A 23594-nucleotide genomic window follows, 5' to 3' on the forward strand; every position below is an offset into this window, starting at 1 on the left:
TTCTAAGATATTTATGTGATTTAAGCATTTTAAAAAACTATCAACCACTTTGGAAGAAACTAATACTGTACCCTCTTTTCTGTAGGTTTGTTAATACAAACACAGAAGACTTCAGGATGCCATACTTCTAGTAGACTTTGTGTTTGGTATGGAGAACAACAGCAGCTATGAAATATAGACAGGACATCTGCTGAGATTTGCATGGCATATTTTACAGCAAAATGTGTGCCTTAGTGCTCAGTTCACATAGCTGAAGGCCCAAAACAGAACTTGTTCTCTCCAAAAAGTGCTTCTCTTTCCACTGATTTCTTCTTTTTCCCCTTTTAAAAGATTTTTATGTATGTTTTTAATGTCTTGTAATAACAATGTCAAAATAAATAAGGAAACAATAATAGAAGAATGTAAATCTTAGTCTAACACTGTCAGTTCAGAAGAAATTCCCAGATAATTAAGAAGGAGAGAAATTCAAGGAGTCTGCTGAGCTAGAGGAATATGAAACACGAGGGTATAGAGAGAAAAGCAACTGGCGGGGTTAAGAAGAATAACAAAGATTGTGGCCAGCACATCCCTCAGCCTGCACCGCTTTCTGCAGCCCCCATTGGCCTGGAGCGGCGAACCGCAGCCAGTGGGAGCCACAGTTGGCCGAACCTCCGGATACGGCAGGTAAACAAACCGGCCCGGCCCGCCAAGGGCTTTCCCTGAACAAGCGGCGGACCGGCTTTGAGAACCACTGACTTAGAACATGTAAAACAGAGAGGTGGGCAGGGGTGGAATAGCAAAGAATGGTGGAGAAAATTGGGATGAAGAGAGAGATTGGGAACAGAAATAGGGAAGGTGGACTTGGGTAGAGAGAGAGAGAGAGAGAGAAAGAGACTCAGGAAGAGTGAGGGGAAAGGACAGAAGAAAACTGGAGTGTAGGTCTACAACAAAATGTACGCTAAGTAACATTAGATATGTGTAAAAGAGCCAACTCAAGGTGAAATAGGGGGAGAAAAGCAGAATCATATTTTAAGAAGTCTGGAGAAAAAAGGAGAGAACAAAAATCTGAAAAGTTTAAAAATCCAGAAGATTAGCATGGGATTAGAATGCTGCCCCTGGAAACAGTGGGAACAAGATGGACCAAGAAAAAATGGAGTGAGAAAAAGGAGAGAAGGAAGAACAAAAAAGAAAAGATAGTAAATTTTGTTTATTTTTTATTTTACCAAAGTTTTACGACAATGTTATATGAAGAAGTATTTACAATGATGATGTGTACTCTGTATATAAGCATGCTATATATAAAGATATATTCACAATATAGTGGCACTGATGAGGAATGTGTTGATCTGGTGGGAGCTCTGGGCCTTCAGTCTACTTCAAGTAAATGAAAACTCTGTGCTTCTGGCCTCAGCTTGACCAGTTGCAAAAGTCTCTACCTTTTCCTCCTAAGGTGCAAGTTATTGAAATCTGCTTCCATAGCCACACGTCTAACTTCACACACATCCTTGCAAGGCCTAGAAGAGAAAAAAAAACTCCAGTGTTTCCAATGGGATATTCTCTACAAGCTGTGCCTCAGTCTGTTTTCCTCATAATCAGAAAAGAGAAGTTTTCCATCTCCAATTGGAACTTTAATTTTAAGGAGGGCAAAGGACAAATAGCTCAGTTCTCCATTATTTTTAATTTACATAACACTTTGAGTGAGGTGTAGTTTTCCTCACACCAGGGAATTAATATATTCACAAGCCTTGAAAAGTATTATCTGAAGCTGTTTCAATTTAGTGGTTATCAAATCCATTGTGAGACCTTTTCTTAAGAGATACCTGTGGTGTGTGAAATTTGACCCTGAGCAGAGGGCCAGCACAAGACCTATGTACTGTCCTACTAGAGATCTACTTTGGCTTCAACATATGGATTAAGGAGGGCTTAAATTATGCACAGGGCATATTCCTTACCAGCTGGTTGATGCCTTCACTATAGTAATGTCAGAGCTAGGGATCTGAGGGAAGATCAGACAGGTCCTTTAAACCTCAACATTTCAGGGCTCAGCCCTCCTCAACATTTTATTTGCAGGTGCACAAGTTTCAAACACTTCCCATTTGGTCCAGACTCAACCCTCAGGTTTCAGTTTCTAATATAGTCTAATGATCTGTATTTAGAGTGAAGAGACATGCATTTCATTACCATGTTTAAAACAGGTTCCAAGAAGGCAGTCTTTTCTATAAGAGCTTGGGTCTGATCCTTCCATTTTGCCACTTGAATATTCAAATCCACAAACTGATGATCTATTAAAACTAGTTTTCCAGCAGCACAGTCCTACTTTTGTTCCAAGCTTTCAAAATGAGTTTCTGTTTTGGTGGCCAGGGACTGTAAAGTGAAGGGCCTTTATCTGTGGTCTTGTCTATACTCGGGGTCCGCCTCAATTTCAGCTACTGATGTAACTGCACCAGTGCAAATCCCTGGTGTAGACAGGTAGAGTCACAGTTTGCACTGGTAGAGTTTACCCCTGCTTGAAACCCGGGTAGTTGCATTGGTATAAATAATGGCTTATAGAGGTTTAACCTGTCTACATTAGAGATTTGCACTACTGTACTTACTTTGGTGGCTGGCCACAGATGGCTGAAACAGGCAAATCCCCAGTAAAGACAAGGCCTTAATGGGGAGCTTTAACAATCTTAAGAGACACCCCGGTTGAGGATTAAGAAACATGCCCTCTAAGGGAGGCATCTCCAGAGCCTTCTGGCTCAGTATGTCCTCCAGACTCAGATAACTTAAAAATAAGATTGAGGAGGTAAATCCTTTGCTTTTAGCTCCTCTGGGCAGGTTCTGAGTGATGAAGTTTAGGAGCTATCACTAGACAAAGATAAATACAGAAATTATCAAGTAAACAGTAGGGCAAGGAGAACTCCCTTTATCCTGAACTTAATACTCTGAGTTCATGTCAGCCAAATATTTGTCTAGATATGTCATATATAATAAGCAGCTTTTATGACCGACTTCAAAATAAACACAAAAGGTGCCTTCCCAACACAGAAGTTAGAGCAGTGGCTATGGGAATATCAATTCAATACCAACTCATTAATGAAGAACTCCAAGATCAAAGGTTAAAAACTCTACTAAAAGCAAACACTTCAGCCACCCTAGGGCTCTAAGCCAGTGGTTTTCAACCTTCAGTCCATGGACCTCTGGGCGTCTGCAGACTATGTCTAAGGGGTCTGCCAAAAGGTGACTATGAAAATAAAGTTTCAGATCCCAGAAAAGGCATTCCATTTTTCTGATCAATCAAAAGTATGTGAATACCCCCCACCTACAGGTCAAAACCTGGAAGTGTCATTACCACAGAAGCCCACAGATTAGCACCCAGTGTCAAATGCCAGGCCGAGCACTTGCAATATAAATATTTATAGTTGAATTCTGTTCAGTCAGTTTTCAACCTAACACTTCTATGATAGGGGGTCTGTGGACCACAGGTTGAATTTTGAAAAGGCTCCAGCCCTCCATTAGAAATTTTTTAGGGTTTGCAAATGAAAGGTTGAAAACCACGGCTCTAAGAAACAGCGATGCAACTGCTAGAAATAACATTTCTCCAAAGATGGCTTCTAAAATAGTGAAGTAAACCATGACCAATGGAAGAAAGCTGCACTGTTCAAAAGTGCTGTGTCTAAAAGTGCTGTGTTTAATAATCGGTAAACTGTGAATAATCTGCCATTCACATTGTTTATCAATCAAACTTTCATTGAATCCTTGAAATTTTAATCTTCCACAACATTCCGGTTATAAAAGCAGTGGCCGTCCCATAGTGCAACAATGTCAGAAACCACCCTCTAGGGCAGGGGTCTCAAACTCAATGACCACGAGGGCCACATGAGGACTAGTGCATTGAACCAAGGGCCGCATCACTGACACCCCCGCTCGCTGCCTCTGGCCCCACCCCCACTCCACCCCTTCCATTAGGCCCCTTCCTTGCCCCAATCCAACCCCTTTCCCAAAGTCCCCACCCCAACACTGACCCCAGGGGGTGCAGAAAGGGTGCAGGGTGTGGCGGGAGCTCAGGGCAAGGAGTTGAGGTGCAGGTGGTGTGCAGGGTGCTGCAGGGGGCTCAGGGCAGTGCATTGGTGGGTGGGGTGCAAGAGGGTGAGGGGTGTGGCAGGTGGCTCAGGGCAGGGAGTTGGGGTGCAGGAGGGGTGTGGGATGTGGCAGGAGGCTCAGGGCAGGGGGTTGGGGTGTGGGATGGGGCAGGGGGCTCAGGGCAGGGGGCTGGGGTGCAGGAGGGGTGTGGGATGTGGCACAGGGCTCAGGGCAGGGAGTTGGGGTGTGGGATGTGGCAGGGGGCTCAGGGCTGGGGGTTGGGGTGTGGGATGTGGCGGGGAGCTCAGGGCAGGGAGTTGGGGTGCAGGGTGCGGGCTCCAACCCGGTGCCGCTTACCTAGAGCGGCTCCGGGGTGGCAGCAGTGCGCACCGGGGCCAGGGCAGGCTCCCTGCCTGCCTGCCTGCCCTGGCCCCTGGCCCTGAGCTGCTCCATTCCAGGAAACAGCTGGAACCCTGTCCCTGCAGCCCCTGGGGGAGGGGCTCAGGGTTCTGTGTGTGCGCTGCTCTTGCCACTCCTCTAGGTACCTCCCACGAAGCTCCCATTGGCTGCGGTTCCCTGTTCCTGGCCAATGGGAGCTGCGGGGGGCGGTGCCTGGAAGGAGGCAATGCAGAAGCCCTCTGCCTCCTTTCCCCTCCCCCCCCCAGCCCGAAGGGGCGTGCTGCCAGCTGCTTCAGACAGCGGTGGGGGGCTCGCAACGCCACAGGGGGCAATCCCGTGGGTAGGCAGAGGGGCGAGGGTGGCTTGGTGGGCCACACACAAGAGCCCCGCGGGCCACGTGTTTGAGACCCCTGCTCTAGGGCAGGGGTTCTCAAACTTGGTTGCACCGCGACCCCCTTTTGACAACAAAAATTACTACACGACTCCAGGAGGGGGGAATGAAGCCTGAGCCCACCCGAGCCCTGCAGCCCCAGGCGAAGGGGTCAAAGCCCAAGGGCTTCAGCCCCAGGCGAGGGGCCTATAACCTGAGCCCCACCACACAGGGCTGAAGCCGAAGCCTGAGACCCACTGCCCATGCCTGAAGCCCTTGGGCTTTGGCTTCAACCCTGGGTGTGGGGCTCAGGCTTCAGCTTCAGCCCCAGGTGGTGGAGCTCGGGCTTTGGCTTCTGCCCCAGGCCCCAGCAAGTCCAAAGCCAGCCCTGGTAACCCCATTACAATGGGGTCGCGACCAGTGTTCCTCTACGTTTTTACATCCATGTGTGGAATGAACTTTGTTATGTGCACCAATACGGAGGTGATGTGTGACACATCACCTTCATATTAGTGCACATAACAAAATTCATGTGGTGGGGTGGGGCCGAGGGGTTCGGAGCGTGGGAGGGGGCTCAGGGCTGTGGCAGAGGGTTGGGGTGCGGGGGCAGGGCTCTGGCTGTGGGTGCAGGCTCTGGGGTGGGGCTGGGCATGAGGGGCTCAGGATGCAGGAGGGGGCTCAGGGCTGGGGCAAAGAGTTGGGGTGCGGGAGGATGAGGGCGCTGGCTGAGGGTGTGGGCTCTGGGGTGGGATTGGGAATGAGGTTTGGGGTGCAGAAGGGGGCTGAGGCCTGGGGCAGAGGGTTGGGTGCAGGGGATGAGGGCTCTGGCTAGGGGTAAAAGCTCTAGGGTGGGGCCGGGGATGAGGGGTTTGGGGTGGAGGAGAGGGCTTAGGCTGGGGCAGAGGGTTGGGGTGCGGTGGGTGTGGGCTCTGGGGTGGGGCTGGGGATGAGGGGTTTGAGGGTGCAGGCTGCCCCAGGGCTGTGGTAGGGAGAGAGGAGTCCCCGCAGTCCTCTCTTGCAGCAGCAGCTCTGGGCAGTGGGAGAGGTGCTTCTCCCCGGATGCAGCAGCTCCGGCGGGCCTGGGCCAGGTTGAGGGAGGGGCTCCTCTCCCTCGGCCGTGGAAAGTCCAGGGCAGGTCTGTGTTGGGGCCGGGGGAGAGGCAGAGGCGCCCTGGCCACGGCAGGTCCACGCTGGGGCTGGTGGGGAGGGGCGCCTCTCCCCGCCCCGGCAAGTCCGTGCTGAGAGAGAGGCATCTCTCCCCACTGCAACCCTGAGCCCCTACGTGGGGCTTAATAGGCAGCTGCACAGCCATGCAGCTTGGAGGGAACTTAGGTCATGAACCACTTCGGGATCCCGACCCACAGTTTGAGAACCACTGCTCTTGGGCTATTCTGTGCTTGATGAATGAGAAAACTCCCATCAATTGTGGCAGGAAAGATGTCTGTACATCAAATACACTCCCATAGTGAGGGATTCTTACATTGTTTTTTTATTGTCTCTGTTAACATTTATTATTTGCAAATTGTACTTTACACCAGTGGCTTACAAGAAACGATCTTCGTGTACTAGCTGTAGCATTTACTTCTCCCTGTCCATGGAGAGCATAAAAGGCTCTCCATGGACCCATTTGTTATGATTGTTGTATGTGTGTGAAGATTTACATTAGAAATAATTCCATTGATAAATACCATATTCAGTTTCTGTATATGAGATATCTGATAACAGCTCAGCTGGAAACCAGTGGAGCAAATTCTAACATGATGCAAGTTAATGTAAAGGAGTCTAATTTAGACTCAGACTCCCTCAGATCACAAAGGAGTGTAAACTGGTGTAATTTACACACCTAGGAGCCTGTAGATGTTGGTTTACTTTAACTAACACATTTATATACCCTCCCGTGAGTTGTTTTTCTTGCTACACTCCTGCCTCCTGGCATCTCTTCATGTGAATTATACCATTTTAGATTCCCTTACACTCAGTCTCAGTGGGCTTGATCCTCTACTGCCTCGGACCTTCTGTATGTAGTGTAGTTGTAGCTGTGTTGGTCCCAGGATATTAGAGAGACAAATAAATAAATAAATTAATGGAGATATCCCATCTCCTAGAACTGGAAGGGACCTCAAAAGGTCATCAAGTCCAGCCCCCTGCCTTCACTAGCAGGACCAAGTACTGATTTTGCCCCAGATCCCTAAGTGGCCCCCTCAAGGATTGAACACACAACCCTGGGTTTAGCAGGTCAATGCTCAAACCACTGAGCTATCCCTCCCCCCAAGGTGGGTAAGGTAATATATTTTATTGGACCAATTTCTGTTGGTGAGAGAGACAAGCTTTTGAGCTACAGTAGAACCTCAGAGTTATGAACATCCGAGTTACAAACTGACCAGTCAACCACACACCTCATTTGGAACCGCAATCAAGCAGCAGCAAAGACCAAAAAAAGAAAAGAAAAAAAAAAAAGCAATACTGGATAGTACTGTGTTAAACTACTAAAAAAATAAAGGGGAAAGTTTAAAAAAAGATTTGACTAGGTCAGGAAATTGTTTCTGTGCTTGTTTCATTTAAATTAAGATGGTTAAAAGCAGCATTTTTCTTCTGCATAGTAAAGTTTCAAAGCTGTATTAAGTCAATGTTCAGTTATAAACTTTTGAAAGAACAACCATAATGTTTTGTTCAGTTACGAACAACCTCCATTTCAGAGGTGTTTGAAACTCTGAGGTTCTATGGTACATAAAGAAAAAGAGCTCTGTGTAGTTTGAAAGCTTTTCTCTCTCATCAACAGAAGTTGGTCCCATAGAAGATATTATCTCACCCACCTTGCACCTTCTGTGGTCATTTCCATCTACGCAAAGTAAGTGTAAAATGCTACCATTCTGAGCTGGTAAAATTGACGCCCACTTTGCACAGATTTAAATGACTACCCAAGGTGCAAGGCAGTGGAGAATCACGTCCAGTGGGTCAAATTCAGAATTGATGTGTTAGGCAGGATATGAGTTACCTGTTGGTAAATGGGAGAGCGTCTAAAGGAGTCTAAAAAAGTCTGTAGTCCCAGTTCTGGAACTTGTTCCATAAGGGCAGATCCTAGGGGCCATACAGAACCCCAGTAACTGTGGGGCTCCACATGGATGCAGAGTTTTGTCTGTGCAGAACAAGTTGTGGGATTGGATCCTAAATTTAGGAAATATGAACACAGACCCAGACGGAGGTATGGATTATGCCATCTTTAGACTCAAATCTGAATTAGTCCCAAAATAGTTATTGTAAGAGTAGAGTATGAGGGCAAGATTGTCACTCTCTGTGCCAGTGCAAGGATATAAGGGGGCACAAGGTGCCCCTTACTTCCCTGTGTGGCCTACCTGTATTGCAGATGAGAGAACGGGAGTGGGGCAGAGAGCAGCGTCCAGGAGGCTGAGTCACAATAACATCCCTGCTGTACTTTTGGAGCAATGCAACTACATGCTGCCCCTTACTCACGCCAGATTTTCATCAGTTATCAATCTTGCCATTACTGACTAGCAGTTACTGAAATGAAAACATTCTAACTAGTTGTAACAATTTGAATAAGAAAATGTTTACTCTAAGCTTTATAAAAATCACAAATACATCTAAGCATTTTCTTCATAATATGCCTTTTATATATGGGAAAGTGATTTAAAGTTGAAATAGTGCAATTTAAAAACAGTAGTGCAGGAAGCGAACAATAAAAAACAAAATAGAAGTTGTAGATTGCATTATATTATTTTCAGTACAAGTAAATTAACTCAGCAACCTTCTACACGAAAGAGACCTAGGGCAAAATTTTCACAAGCACTTAAGTGACTTAGGGCATGTCTACACTGCAATAAAAAATCCACGGAACTTAGTCTCAGAGCCTGGGTCAGCAGACTCAGACTCGCAGGACTTGGACTTCAGGGCTAAAAATTGCAATGTAGATGTTTTGTCTTGGGCTAGAGCCTGGGCTCTGAGATCCCCCTCTCTTGCATGGTCTCAGAGCCGAGGCTACAACCTGAGCCTGAACATCTACACTGCAATTTTATAGCCCTGCAGCCCAAGTCCCGTGAGCCCGAGGTCAGCTGATCTGGGCCAATGGGTCTTTTATTGCAGTGCAGATGTATTCCTAGGTGCTTTGGAAAAATCCCATGATCACCTGAAGACTGGCCTGGGAACTAGTCATGAAGTCAGGGGACAGTACAGTGACCAATTAAAGAGACATCATCAAATACAAAAAAATTTTCTTTCCTATTAATGTTACAAGTAATGCAATTTTTGTAAGTGTATGAATTTAGCACTTTGTGTGTCACTATCTCTCCTGCATAATGGATAATTAGTCAAATTTTCCTGTTTTTTATGTGGATCTTTCAAAGAGCAACAGGGGAGAGATTAAGATTTTTAATATAGGAAATGGGATTGGTAAAACATAAAAATTGTCAGGGTAACTAAGGAAGAGGTATAGTAGCTGAAAATAATTGTAGCTCATTTTTGTAAGGTGACTGGATTTTGAGTTAACAGATTTATAGATTCCGAGACCAGACAGGACCATTGTGATCATCTAGTCTGACCTCCTGTATAATACAGGTCATAGAATGTCCCCTAAATAATTCCTAAAGCATTCCTGTTAGAAAAACATCCCAACTTGATTTAAAATTGCCAGTGATGGAAAATCCACCACAACCCTTTGAAAGTTGTTCCAATGGTCAATTACTCTCGCTGTTGAAAAATTTGCGCCTTATTTTCAGTCTGTATTAGTCTACCTTCGACTTCTAGCCATTGGATCATGTTATACCTTTGTCTGTTAGACTGAAGAATCCATTATTAAATATGTGTTCCCTGTGTAGGTACTTATAGACTGTGATCAGATCACCCTTTAACCTTTTATTTGTCAAGCTAAATAGATTGAGGTCCCTGAGTCTATCACTATAATGGTCTTCCTATAAATTAAGCAATTGTGATTTGAGAAGCCCTTGCCTGAAGGTGATTAAATTAATGTGGGGAGAAGGCAATAGCTGATCCTTTTCACTGGAGAAACTAAAAATAAAAATATAGACCTTAGATTCACAGATTGAAAGGCTGGTCTCAGTGAAGTCAATAGGAGTTTTGCCATTGACTTCATATTGAGGCCAAGATTTCACCCACATCATGCCATGAACAATAGAATAAAGGCAAGAGGAAGATATAGTTATACATTAATAATGCAGTCAGATATACAACAGATAAGAGGGGAAGCTTGAAAAAGTTAAACTGGTATACCTATAGGAAGTCTGAATTAGCACTTTGCCATGATATCTGTGGTTTTACTTCACTCCAAAGATTTCCAAAGATCACTAAAAAGAGTAATATTTTTTTAAATCTTTTCTCTTTGGTTTTTAATTGTAGTTACTCATGTAGTCCAACAGGAAGATAATCTACAACTTCTTCTTGTTTTTCAATATCATAAATATTCCAGATGCTACAAAATCTATTGTAAAAATGTACAGTCCATTGTTTTATGAGGCACAGGACCTGGTAATGCATTTTCAGGGAAGATCATCTCTATTCCATCCTGCCCATTATCAGACAATGGTGGAGAATCCAAGGGTTCACGCTTGATTGTGTGAACCAAGCAGGGATTTTTAAACTCACATTGCATCTTAAAAATCTGGTTATTCTGCTCTTTCTCTTCTACTGAATTGGGGTTATAGAACTGATTGTAGAAGTCTGTACGCTGAAAGTCATGGATGCTTTCCAAACATGCAGAGTTCTGGGGGCAAACCTGTGTCATCTCTTTGTTATGTAACCCTTTACATGGTCTGTTTATATTCATATTGTTGGTATGATTTGTTACAATGCATTGCCAATTGTGTGGTGTGTAAGCACAGTGCTTTGGTTTTTGACAAGGAGACAGTTGCTCACTGAGGTCCGACTCTGTTTTAAGGTGCACTGTGTTAGGGTAGCCAATCAGCTGCTTTTTCACTATACCATTCTCATCCAGCCACACTCGACTTTGTGACATCATGTAGCTATCAGCTACATTTTCAGAATCAGAATCATATTCAGTTTTGATGGGCATATCTAGAGGAAATACTGTGTTGCATAGAGTTTCTGGGTACATCAGTGGACGTTGTAATTTCACAGGATCTGTAATGTAGTTCTCCACTGTAAATTGCTGTAAGCCTGAATAAGACTGGCAATTTTCTGTAGTACCCCAGTGGGAAGGACAGTTTGATGCTAAATTTAAAAGACTTTGATCTCTGTTACAGAACGGTCCAACTTTTCTGCTCGGACATGTATTCATGCGTTGATTTTCAGAACAAGAACTTGATGAATTTTTTAAAGTCCAAATGTTGTTTGTGTTGCAGTTGTTTTGGATACCTAAAAGTAATGTGTTAGAATTGAGAGATTCCTCTTGCATGAAACACTTGTCATTTGTATTAGGTTCAAATTTCACTTTTATGCTATCCTGTTCATTTTTTACAGCTGTCCAGTTAAGATGCTTCATCTGTCCCAAAGTTTCAATGGCACAGTTATAGTTAAGTGCTTCCTTGTGTCCTTTCAAACTTGTGATGTTCTTTGGTACCTTCAGGTGCACATCTTCTTCCCTTTCAATAAAGGTAGAAAAAGTCAGTCAGTCACTCAAATGTTTCTAAAATATTTTTCCCGTACTGTGTGTTACCCATGTAGAATACAGAATGGAGTGCTATGATAGAGGTTTCATTCATATTTATTTGGAGTGATTTGGATAATTAATCTTTTATGAGTAATGCAGGAATCTCATACCCATACCAAATAATCTTATAATGTATTCCATATTTATACTATGCACACACACAGTGCAAGGTCCTCTCATTTAAACTACTGTATGCATGTTTAATTCCATTCCACTGTTGGTGTACATTTTACCATTACCTTAAATAAAATAGTAACAAGTTGTACTTTCATTATCTTTTTTATTAAAACAATCACCCTAATGTTCTGGGCAGAAAAATGGTTTCAATATACAGAATGGTTTATTCAACATAGTATACCAGTGTACAGAATGGTTTCTATAGTGTGGAATAAAACAGAGTTCACAGTAGTTTAAATGAAATAGTACTACATAGTTAGGAACTTTTTGATTTAAGTGGTTTGAGTGAGAGCTGCAGAGATGTGTTTTTTCAGAACAGTTTGTTGTAGGAGATGAAAGAAGTGCTCAGAGGAAGTGTCTAGACTAATATTCCCAAGCATTCACTAATTTGGGTATTTCCATTTTCATGTGTCCAGCTTGAGACATCTTGTGCTTGATTTTCTGAGGCGCTGTAATCCCTTAGTTCTTATTAGCTACACCTGAAGCACACAAAATTATGAAAAAATTGGCCTTAGGTTTTGGATAATAGGTATAGTAATCCTTGGGACTTAGATTAATCAGAGAGGAAAGATGTGAGACACTGAATCTAAGTTATTTAAGGTACAGAGCCAAACTGGTTTAGGGAAAAATGGTATCAGAATTAGAAACTCAAAATGGAAGAGAGAGAAAACTGATGGGGATTTCAGAAGTTAGTTACTTAGCTCAATACTTGTATTTTTTTGTTTGAGAGAATGGGTTCAGCATGTAAGTACAAGAATCCCCAGTAGGGGGAGTCCATGCTGTTATAATGTGGGAACCGTAACATTACAACAAACATAGATTAAGGAGGGAGAGAGAAGGTACATACTTATAATATTAATGGGTTTCAACCCCCTGCTAAATATTAAAATTTTAAATTCTTAAAACACAACTAACATGTTACTTTCTTGCAGAAATAACATCTCAGGAAGAAAGACAAGTATGATGCAGCAACAGCAGCTTTTAGAAATCAGTGAAAATTGGGGGGAAAAAACTAACATCCAATGTAGAAAGTAAAGCAGAAGATGGGACTGTTCTGAAATAAAGCATGAAGACAAGCATTATACTAAAGTATTTGTATATAAGTAGGAGGAGAATGGGGAAAAGGATGCCATTTTATGGCAAACAAATTTACATTTCCAGCAAGCTACTGCACACTTTAAAAAGGCTGACTGTGGGGCAAGGATGCAAGTGGTGATGAACAAAATACAAAAACAACAGTGAGTATCTGCTACAGCCCACCTGGTCTAGCTAGGGGACAATAAGAATGGAACTTCAGTGCTCATGGTACTCCATGCCACATGATTACCATGCTCAATAGAGGTATTTAACTATCCACTGGGTAACAAAGGCATCCAAATATGAATCAAAGAGGTTCCTAAATTACACAGAAAACAAACACAAAAATAGAGACTTGAACAAGAAGAGAAGCCATCTTGGGTCTGCTTCTTAATGGTCCAATTCATTCCCTGGACTGGAGTAACAGATGGCAGGAGATTGTGGGAGAGGGATTCCCTGGGGAGAGATAGGGTTTCTCTCTTCATAGGCAAGATTATGGGATCCACCCTCTACAGCTGAAAGATGTCTAGAAATTCTTCTGGGGCATATTCAGGAAGCAAGAGCTATCTGTATAGAGGCCCACTGCCTCCTCTCCTGCTTCCCAGCCCTGGGACAGCCAAAGCGGGGAAAGATACAGCTCATATTGTTATAAGTGGGGTTAAATCTTGTTACGGGTTGTATTAAAACCTCATCGGAATTGATTTGTGAACATACCTTCACTTAAGATAGTTGTGGGACAGTTAAGGGCCACATCCAAAAGAAGGGCTAAAAGAGCCCACCCAGGAGTTTTGGATTGCGTAGGCAGAGTGGCTTTTTGTTGAGTATTGTTTTTTGTGTGTGCACACGCATACGTGTACACATGGGAAGAGAGAACATATAGAAACTAGGGACAGATAAGAACACAGAGAAAGGCAGAGGCAAAAAACAACAAAGCCAACCAATAGCTGAGGAGCACAGTGTGACCCTGGAGAAAGGTAGAGAGTTTTTGAGTCTATTGGCTAAAGAGGTTTGAGGCTCCGAGATAAGAAACTGCTTTGTTCTTGGTTCCTCCTGCATTTGGAGAAGCAGAATTTTGTACATTGTTTGTAAATAAACAAGATTGCATCAAAGAAACTACCAGACTGTATCAAGTTGTGCTTCCAGCTGGAAAATCCCCAGGGCCCTAAACTTTGACGAGCTGCACAGGTTGGAAATGAGTAACACTGATGTGAGGAGTGAGATCCAGTTTCCAAGGAGTGAGACTATGAGCCGGTGTTCCTGCTGAACCAAGATAGAACAAATAATGGAGGTGCTCGTAGAGATCAATAAAGGTCATCAGGAATTATAACAGGACTAAAATGATTTAAAACAAGACCTGAAACAGGAGCTGGAGGCTTCAAAACAGGGATTAAAGCAGCATTTGGAGGTTTACCAGAAAGAGCCCAAAGATGACTTGCAGGCAGAGGTAAAAACTCTGTTGGAGCAACAACTACAAAGCATTTGGACAGATTGGGAATTCCAGGTGCAAAACTTCCAGTCTGGAATGGTAAAATGGATTGGTGAGGTGACAGCAATCTAACTGACATAGACCAGAAGTTTTTCCATAAAACAATGAAGACCAAGCAAGCTATAGCTAATCCTGAATTTGCTAATTGAGATGAGCTGGATCAAGGATTTATGGATTTAAAAAAAAACAGCTCTAGAAGGAAATCAAAGGGTCACTGACCACAGTAGAAAGCAGCCACATGGATGAGGAATTAGGCCAGCCGGAGGAATTGGGTAAGACCAGACATTTTCAACTGTTTTCTACCCTGTTGGTAACCCATAGGGCCCAAAGGGGAGAGGCTAGGGGGTTGTCCCAGCTCAAATAATGCAAAAACTCAGTATATTTGAGGGCAAAATCCATTTGAGTTAACAGAATTTGTGTATCATTTTCTATTAATAAAAGATGTACTTTATGTGAGCTTTCAGAGTAGCAGCCGTGTTAGTCTGTATCCGCAAAAAGAACAGCCACAAGTTCTCCTGTTCTTTTTATGTGAGCTTGTGTTTTCCAGGAGAGGGCTGGGCAGTTCAAGAAACACATTTCCGGGGGAAAATCTGGGACTGGGAATTTGCTGTTGTTGTTCTGCAGTGTAATTCAAGAGTGATTGGCCATAGCATTCCTACTGTATAGCTGGGAGCAATTTACATGCTGGAGGCAGAATGTGAGTAGACCAGGAATGGTTACTCTCACAGTGAAGCAGTGAGAAAGGCACCCTAGGGTGGAGAATTGAGAGGACACAGCTGTTCAACAGTCCAAATTGTATCCTGGGTAATGTCACAGTGCCCCTCAATGCAGGCATTCACTGCTTCCTGTGATGTATGCACCTCTGTCAAGGAACTAAACCATGAACCCTGCAACTTTCTCCAACCTCTGGAAACCCCATACCTGACCCCAATCAGTCATTGCCTTAGTTTTCATCATGGAATTACCAGATTTGGACTGTGGTAGACCACTTCGCCAAGATGGCCCACTTAATTCCTTGCACCGGTCCACCCTTTACAGCGGAAACTGCCCAGCTATGGATAAACCACATAGTCAGTCTCCATGACCTCCCTGATCATGTTACCTCCTATTAAGGGCCACAATTCACTTCCTGGTTCTAGCATGAAACTATGTTACTGAGGATACATACATACCACACCTCCACCTACCATCCCAGTTGAACAGCCAGAGAAGGTGAATTAGATCCCTGAACAGTACCTGCAATGCTATGTCACTTATCACCAGGATGATTGGTCCTCCCTTAGTCTATGTTGAGTTTGCATGTAATAATGCAGACCAGGCATCCACGGACTCAAGCCCCCCACCCTTTTTTTTGCGCTGACTCTGGGTACAACCCTGAATTTCACCGAAGCTACCCTTGACCTCCTCTAACCTGACCACCTCAGATCAGTACAATGGATCCATGAAATCCAGGAGGAAGTGAGGAACACCTCAAAAAAATGAAAGACTACTAATGGCACATAGATCAGCCTCATTAGCAGAGCCCTACCTGTTCAGTGAGACAAAAGTATGGCTCTCAACAGAGAGCCTTCGTATGGACAGACTCTCTAGTAAGTTTGACTACCAATTCCTTGGCCCCTATCAAATCTGGCAACAAATTAACCTGGTTCCCGTCAAGCTCCACCTACCTCAATCCCTTAGAATCCACCTGGTGTTCTATGTATCACTCCTAAAACCATTCTCAGAGAATTCATTTCCCCACAGGACCCCTCCCACCAGTGCATATACAGGGCATGAAGAATACACCATTCACAAAGTCTTAGATGCCAAACTTAAATGAGGTAGGCTCTAGTATCTAATTGATGAGAGGGCTATGGCCTTGATAGGTGGACCTAGAGCCAGCAGAAAATGTTCATGCCCCAATCTAGGTATGAGCCTTCTACAGGAGACACCTTGAGAAATCTGGAACAATGTTGCCCAGTGGATGTGTCTAGGGCATAGGGTGGTGTCACGACCCAGGAGTCTCAAACCTGGGTCTGCAGGGTTCCTGACAGGGGGAACATCATGCCCCAATCTTCCATTTGATGCTTGCTGGCATCAGCTAGAACTGGGACTCCTTGAAGCCCAGTTTAGATAGAAGGCTCCAGCCCTGGGTCCTAACTGGTGGAACACCGGTGCACCAGATTGACTAGCTCCGCCTCCTTAAGCAGGAAGGAGGAAGAGGAAGCTGTCCATACAACTGGGCTCCACCCTGCTTCATAATGCTCACCCAACTGTTGTATCCTGACACTGATCTCCTGGTTTCTTAAATTGCCCTTCATGGTAACTGACACTCAGCTCCTGACCTCCTGGTTTTGAACCCCAGCTGGCATGGGGATCTGGCCCCCTACCCTACTCTAACCACTAGGCCCAACCACCTATATTTCTGCCCTGACAGTCTGACAGAAAGACACCGTTAGTTTATACCATTTGTAATTTTTTAAATTATTTCTTTCTTTTTTTCTGTTTGGGATGGATTATTGGGTGGCACCTTTTAGGCCTCATCCTGATGATGGGGAGAAGCTGAGATTGGGGGTGCTGTTATGAGCTGGGTTAAACCTTGTTATGTCTTTAGTTAAAAACTCATTGAAATTGATGTGTAAATGTGCCCTGCGCTTATGGTAGTTGTGAGACAGCTAAAGGGCTACTTCTAAAACAAGATGTGACAGAGTGCAGAGTGCAAACAGGTGAGCTTGCACTCTGATCACTCAGATATTAATTAGTTCCCCTGGGGAAAACTGATGGGGGGAATTAGTTAATCGGCTGGCCAGCTGAGCCAATTACCCACCAGCCCAAGGCTGATAAGAAGAAGCACAGGAAGGAAGTGTAAAGGGGGGAGAGGGAGGATCAGGGTTAGCTGAGCGTAGCCACACAGAGGTTCAGAGTAGGGAAACTTCTGTTCCCCTCAGGCTCTGATGAGCGGGCCAAAAGCTATGTTAGCAGTGTAAATAGACTGTTGCATAGGGACGGTTGTGAAAAAGGTGGAGGGAACTTTTAAAATAAAAAGATATGGTGAAGGCACAACCACTGGAGTCTGTGCAGTTTCTGCGGGGAGAAGGTGGGAGAGGAGCCACATTCCACAAGGCCTAACAGAGCACCCAGGAGTTTCGGATTATGTGAGCAGAGGAGCTTTTTGCGGAGTATTGTTTTGTGTGTACGTACGCACAGGCAGAAAAGAAGAACACACAGAAACTGAAGACAGGCGAGAACAGAGAGAGGGACAGAGGCAAAAAGCAACAAAGCCAAGGGGCAACAGTCTAAATACAGTTTTGAGCAAGAGGGGGTTCTGTGCGCATCTCCTGGCCCTGCACCCATCCCACCCACTCTCTACCTCCTTCCTCAGCACAGACTACAGAGAGGCCTCTATAAGGTCCATGGGGGGTGTAAGAGACCATGCCAGAAATATGTCTGAGCTTCTTTTGTGGAGAAGAGGGGAGGTCTACATAGAGAGGGTCTATGTACAGTTCTATGGGCACAGGGTGACCAAATAATAGAGAACATGTGAATAGGGAGGCTTATATTGATAGTAGTAAGAAATGGGTTCCTAAGATGGGCACAGATTCTACTCTCAGGGGAGCGTACATCTTTTGCATTGAACACAAGCTTCCCTATTTACATCATCCCAGAAAATGTTTAAAAGGTGAGATCAAGGATACTTTATAATCCATACCTCTGACAACATCATTCAGCTATCAGCCATAAAGAACAAGAAATGACCGTGCTTCCCAAATATTATAAAATAAGAGGACACTGGCAACCAAGGAGTCAACAATGACGGGACAGTGGAGGCCTCCTGCAGTGGAGGCCTCTGTTGGTTGCTGAGAAGAGCCTCTGTCATAGTTTTTCTTGTTCTGAATGTGTTCCCCATACTTTAGAAGGCCAGTACCAACCCAAAATCTGTAGCCACAAAAGAGAATTATTGTAGTCCGGAGCTGGATTGACTCCCAGTTGTTTCTAAGCCATAAATGGGAGGATTGAAGGTCTTAAGAACTGGGAGTTGTAAAGTCAAGTGGTAGAAAGTATATTTGCATGAACTTTCCTCCCCATCAGCTATCTATTAGTCTACTGTAGGGATGATTTGTTTAGGGGTTTATTTTGGCTTCCATAAGAGGCTCTTCTTGCTGTCAAATCATCCAACCTACTATGGAGATACGATCTGTGCACCTCTGGAAACTGCCTCTTTGAAGAATACAAATACTGTGTTGAGTAAGGCCCACTCAAAGGGCTTGTGAAGTCAGCAGTCATCCATCTTAGGGTTTTGCACTAGTGCCTGTTACAATAGTACTTGAGTGCTTCCCACATAAATTATTCTGGCAAAGTGACGTCTCTAATGAAATTAGGCACTCTTGAAAATCCTACCTACGTGATTTAGGAGCACAAGTCTCATTGATTTTCAGTGGGACTTGTGCTCCTAAGACACTTAAGTGCTTTTGAAAGTCCTACTTTTGGTGAATAGTGTCTTTATCTTTCAGAACTACAGGAAAATGTAAATATACTTACTTTAGAGCTTGCTGTGAGGCAATGACGTATTCTGAACAGCCAGTCCTGTACAGAACTTGAGTATTAGCTTGTACCCAGACCCAGTGATCTTCATTTGTTAGTACTTTGAATAGAGAAATGCCATTTTCTCCATTGTTTGCTATAAAAATTAAAAGAAAATATATTCTAGTGCCAACAATTTTTAATATTAGTTTTATATAACCTAATAAACTCCTGGACACTCACAAATATGCTTGGTATCTGTTATACAGAAAAGTGCAAGTCAAAATGTGTTATGGTTAAGATTAACTAGGCGAATTACAGGCAAGAATGCACACTGGGAAAAAAGATTACACATTCAGTTTGCAAACACTTAAACTGTAATCACTGAGATTTTGCAGTATCGTCAGTTCAGTACAGATTTTGCCTGTCTAATACTAAAAGATTCAAGAGAAACTAGACAGTGAAAGTGGCTGTGATAGAGAACTTGTATTAAAGCAAGTATGACTTCAAGGTTTCAAGCCTGTACAAAAAAGAAGTTAATAGAGTTATCTGTAGAGGGAGGAGGGAGGAGGGAAGGCATGAGGAGAAATAACTATCAAAAGTCAGCAAAGAGGATTACTAAATTCTTATGTTATATTAAACACCCTGCCAATTTGTAAAAGACAGCTACAGCAGATCATAGATTCTCACAGTAGTGTAAGTCCCAAGCATTCAGAAATCATGAGTCAGGTTACCAAAAAACAAACAGACAACCAAAAACATAAAAAAACCAATACATTTTCGTTGCTTTTTATTTGCTGTCTGGTTTTGCACCTTTAGGGTACACTCACATCATGTTTTCAAGCTTTTTGCTTCAACCATGAGAAACCCCCCTTTGTTTTTAATGAATGCTAAGACTTTTCACATTGTGGGGGGCAGATCCCAGCCCCACTCAGGAGAGGATTAAAGAGCTCCTCTGGGCACAATCAGCCTCAACCGGGCCACCTGTAAGGAATATCAAGCCTGGAGAGGGGTGGGTCCTTAAAATGGAGACTCCCTGCTCAGTGCAGCCTGTGTGGCACTCTGAAGGAGCAGGACTGCATCCCAGAGCTCTCCAGGCTCTGGAAGAAGGGGTTACTGATAGGGAAACTTCTTGAGAGCCTTGGCCAACCAGCCCCCCTCAGAAAGGAGAAGGGCTGATACCTTTCTCTTCAGCTTCCCAAAGGCCTTTTTGTGACTTTTTGTTTGGACTACTTTAACCTTCCCCACACAAGGGGCGGGGGGGCTGACACCTCAGCTAGCACAGCTGGAGGGCTGTGCCCCAGCAGCTGAGGCAGGAGCAATGCCCACCTTTTCCCCAGGGAGCACTAGAGAGCTATAGCCTACTATACCTGTAATCACATGAATCTGGGGGCTGGAGCTTTAAGAAAACACACTTAATATCACAAGCCTGTGATAAAATTGCGAGAACCGGTAACATATTTCTAGGCAGCTAGAGAATGGCTAGACTATGGTGTCAATACTATCTGATATTTGATTAATCTACATCACAATAGCAGACAATAGAAAAATGGGAAATTGGGACTAAAATATAGAAAACTTAAATGGGGGCGGGGGAGCAGGAAGATTGTCTCCATAAACTCTCAGTAATGCAGAATTATTACAACCTGATACCTTTGATCTGGTTTTCAGCATTTTGTAACACATTAGTGAAAGCTGCACCTTCATGGTAACTGGTTCTTCCTTGTAATTCTGTTTCACATAGACCTGAAATAGCATTTGAACTGCAGAGGACAGACAATGTGAAAATATTTGGTCAGTGAATGACAATACAGCTAAGGGCAAACATACACAACTGTGTAAGACCTGACTTTCAAACTAGCAAACATGTACTAAGTAGTTATGGTTTGAATGTGTGATAATTAAAGTTAAATGTTTGCCGGTAATTGCTGGATCATATGAGTTCCCAATCCAGTGTGGGAATGGAATACTGTACATACTGTAAAGAAAAATTATTAAAATTAAATTATTATTAAATTTATTATTATTCGGATCAGTACTTATTTCCTGGAATAATAACATTTAGATTGGATTGAAATAAATAGTAATGTTTTCATTCAATTCTATTCCATTAGATTCTTATACAACCAAGGCATTTGAATGTTAGCATTAGATATAAATGCTAGCAAATGGGCTTCAACATGTAGCAAGAATCATCACATAGTTTAGATTTATAATCAATCACAGTCTTTATTTTTAAATGCATTTTGGAGCTTGTGAATCATGCGAAACTGACTTCACTGGATTCTAAGGTGATGTCCTCACTGCACAGTTAACTTGGGCTGTTATCTGGGTATTAGCCAACCCCCTCTCCCATCCCTCCCCGCATCCACACAGAAAAACCTTTAACATAGGTTTGGAGATGAGTTAAGCCTAATTTACTTGGCTGGGGGTACAGGTTAGAGCCCAGGTTCTGCTTTACCTTGACAGGAAACCTGCCCACTTTGCAATGAAGACACAGGTAAAAGTCACTTGAGTACTGATAGTCCTCCAGTGCCTTCCCACAATTCCCCCTGAAGGACAGGTGAGTTCTCCCTAAGTTGACACAATTGACTGGGAAAGAATCCTAGACGGGGTTCTCAAACAAATATTTAGGTGGCCTCAGAGTGTGGCCACCAACTCTTGCATGTGGCCGCTCTGACACTTTTTCCTAAAATATTTAATTAACTTTAGGAAAAACATATAAATATGCACATACACATGTCCAAATCATTATTTTTATGTAGAATTTTTTTTGCAGACTCTATAATAAAAATTATGTTCAGTTGTCTCTATTCTTTACTGGATCTAAACAGAATAGAAACACAAATAAGGTGCTTTTAACATTCTTGTCTTTTTTCTTGTTGCTTCTTTTGCGTTTTTGGTTGCTTTAAGACTTGGTAGCTACTAAGTCTGCTGTGAAAAGTGGTATTAACAAACATACAAATATCACTTTTCACAGGAGACTTAGTCAGCCCCAGAAAGCCGAGGGACAAATTAAACCCTAGGTGGGGATGTGGGGATGGAGGCAGTGGGACCCAGGGGCAATAGGACACTGGGCGAGGCAGCAAGGGTCAGGGGTAATGGGGGGTGGTGATCTTGGGGCCAGAGCCTGCAACCACACAGCCAGGGAATAGAGCCTGAAACCCTATGTGCAGGGGACAGGGCCTGGGGACTGAGCCTGAAGCCCCATGGCTGGAACCTGCCACCCACCACCCCAGGGCTGAAGCCTGACCCCACCAACCCCAGGAAGGTGGGGAACTCACACTGGTTGTCTGTTCCTCCAGCTTTTGTGTCTCCAGAGGGGGGTAGGGCCCAACCACTGCTGGCGGCCACAGGGGAGGGGCCGCTGCTTCCCTCCCTCCCCCATCACCACCTAGGAGGCTGTGGCCACAAGAAAAGCTCCACAGTGGCTGCATTTGAGAAACAAATCACAAAGAACCATGGACTCTGTCCCAAACACACAACATGAGTGCAAGAAGAATAAGGACACAGTAATATGCGTAGTGCTTCGCAGTAGGGTTGCTCACACCCAGGCCAGGCTAACCTAGGTCCCAATCTCCCAAGTTAACTGTGCATGAAGACATACCCTACCGTTCTTTTTTTATTAACTAAAAAGGTAGGACATGGACATTGGCTGTGTAAGCACCCTCACATTGCCATGCCAATGTGCCTCAACCCGGGACTGGAGGGACCCTAGAGGTGAAAGGGTAGTTCATTCTGCATACCTATTACATCCTTGCCTTTGCTAAGACTGCCAATAATGCTTGTGCTATAAACAATTCTCTAATGGGAACTGGCCTGAGATCACCAACTCATTTCACAGAGTTCACTGAAAAGCTAGCAAGTGGTAGTGACTTCTCATCACCACTGACCTGAGTTATATTCCAACTATTGACCTAGAGATCAACTATTTCATATACCATTATCACCTTTAACTTTTCAACAATTCCACTGCCTTGTCAAAATGATATCAAGTGGTTAACTTGCCAGAAATATAACATATGGGTATATAGTACACATACAGCACACACAAAAACAATGCTAAGAGCCAGGTTCTGATAGTTGTGTGCATACTGAACAACAGTACCATATTCCACAAGTCGTCTGTCATCAGTGGACCTACTCATGGTATATGGTACTATTCAGAGCAAGTTACAGAGCACAATCTAAACACTTTTGTAAGGTAACTCCCTTCTCTTCATGTGCCAATATATATTTATGCCTGCATCTGTAATTTTCACTCCATGCATCTGAAGAAGTGGGTTTTTTACCCACGAAAGCTTATGCCCAAATAAATCTGTTAGTCTTTAAGGTGCCACTGGACTCCTCATTGTTTTAATCTAAACATTAAATCTGAGGTTTAATCACAAAAGAGGCAGGAAATTTACCAAGGAGCAAACACCAGACATATTGTGTCCCGGGCTACACTGACTGCTGGATCATGTTCCCCCCAGGTCAGCTAGCACAATTGTTGACATATGTGTTCATACGCAAGTATGGCACCATTTTACAGTGTAGATCATGTCTGCCTTTCCCTCACATGCATCCAGATGCACATACAGACACATTTACTGTACAAATGTTCCCCTTTCCTCAGTTTGCTACTGAGGTTTGCCCATGGGGTCATTCTTTAAACTGTAGCCATGCTACACACCGTGGCAAGTTGAGAACTCCCTCCAAACGAATGGATATATTTTTATTTGCCACTTTTACATCTAACACAACTATTTATTATGTTGATATATTTTGAATAATAGCAAGGAAAGAACAAAAATATTGAAAGAAGCTAGACATCGTTATTAAGATTGAGAGCTTTTAAATAGAGGGATATTTAGAATAAGCTGTGCTTTTTACACGTTTAATAAATATATATCCCCAGT

The 23594-nt window shown here is 43.6% G+C and overlaps 1 protein-coding gene across 3 annotated transcripts in view; it reads right to left on the bottom strand.

The window, feature by feature from the left end:
* Window positions 1-8398: 8398 nt before the first annotated feature.
* Window positions 8399-23594, bottom strand: part of AHRR (aryl hydrocarbon receptor repressor) — a 142061-nt gene continuing 126865 nt past the window's right edge. For all 3 annotated transcript variants that reach the window (XM_054018575.1, XM_054018574.1, XM_054018573.1), the window contains 3 exons: window positions 20347-20456; window positions 18712-18850; window positions 8399-11385 (listed from right to left, as the gene is read on the bottom strand). In XM_054018575.1, coding sequence (XP_053874550.1) covers window positions 10266-11385; window positions 18712-18850; window positions 20347-20456 — 1369 coding nt within the window. In that variant the 3' untranslated portion in view covers window positions 8399-10265. The remainder of the gene's footprint in view (window positions 11386-18711; window positions 18851-20346; window positions 20457-23594) is intronic.

This window comes from Malaclemys terrapin, chromosome 2, assembly GCF_027887155.1.
Source record: "Malaclemys terrapin pileata isolate rMalTer1 chromosome 2, rMalTer1.hap1, whole genome shotgun sequence".
NCBI lineage: Eukaryota > Metazoa > Chordata > Testudines > Emydidae > Malaclemys > Malaclemys terrapin.